The 602-nt window shown below is 47.2% G+C and overlaps 1 protein-coding gene across 1 annotated transcript in view; it reads right to left on the bottom strand.

Moving 5' to 3' along the window:
• TBX5 (T-box 5) overlaps positions 1-595 on the bottom strand; it is a 38,437-nt gene extending 37,842 nt beyond the window's left edge. Inside the window, exon 1 of the mRNA XM_017746560.1 lies at positions 105-595. Coding sequence (XP_017602049.1) covers positions 105-144 — 40 coding nt within the window. The 5' untranslated portion in view covers positions 145-595. The remainder of the gene's footprint in view (positions 1-104) is intronic.
• Between the last annotated feature and the right edge of the window lie 7 nt (positions 596-602).

Raw genomic sequence — 602 nt, forward strand, 5'->3', positions numbered from 1 at the left:
TCCCGATGCCCCCGGGCAGCCGCTCTCGCTCTGCCTCGCTCACGCACCCGCACACACAGAGGACAGACCCCGACGGACAGACATGGCAATGGAAGAGCCGTTACCTTGCTTGTTGAATTCCATGCACTCAATGCATCTCCACATAAATAATGTGTGGGTCTATTTCCCCCGTTTGCAATGGAAATTACAATGGGATCAGGCTTCTCGTGTGCATATTTCCTTTTATTTATTTATTTGCGGATCAGCATGTGAAAACCCAGCCTGGAAGAAAAAATTCTATCCAACGCAAGCCTGCTTCTCTCTCTCTCTCTCTCTCTCTCTCCCCTGCTCTCTCCAAACACTTCCAGGTTGTCAGACGCACTAGAAAGGATCCTGAGACCAAGATAAAGCCCCCACCCCCACCCTTTTCTCAGCCTGATCTGATGCAGTTCTCCCCAGCCCGCTCTTGCTGCTGCCCACCTAAAAATAAATTAAAAATTTAAAATAGTAATTAAAAAAAAAATAAAAAAGAGAGCGAGAGAGCAGAAAAAAGAAAACAGCACCCTCTTGGGAAAAAAAGAAGAAGAAGGAAAAAAAGTTTCGGCCGGCTGGTAACCCCCGCT

This window comes from Corvus brachyrhynchos, unplaced genomic scaffold, assembly GCF_000691975.1.
Source record: "Corvus brachyrhynchos isolate BGI_N302 unplaced genomic scaffold, ASM69197v1 scaffold19, whole genome shotgun sequence".
In the NCBI taxonomy this organism is placed as follows: Eukaryota; Metazoa; Chordata; class Aves; order Passeriformes; family Corvidae; genus Corvus; species Corvus brachyrhynchos.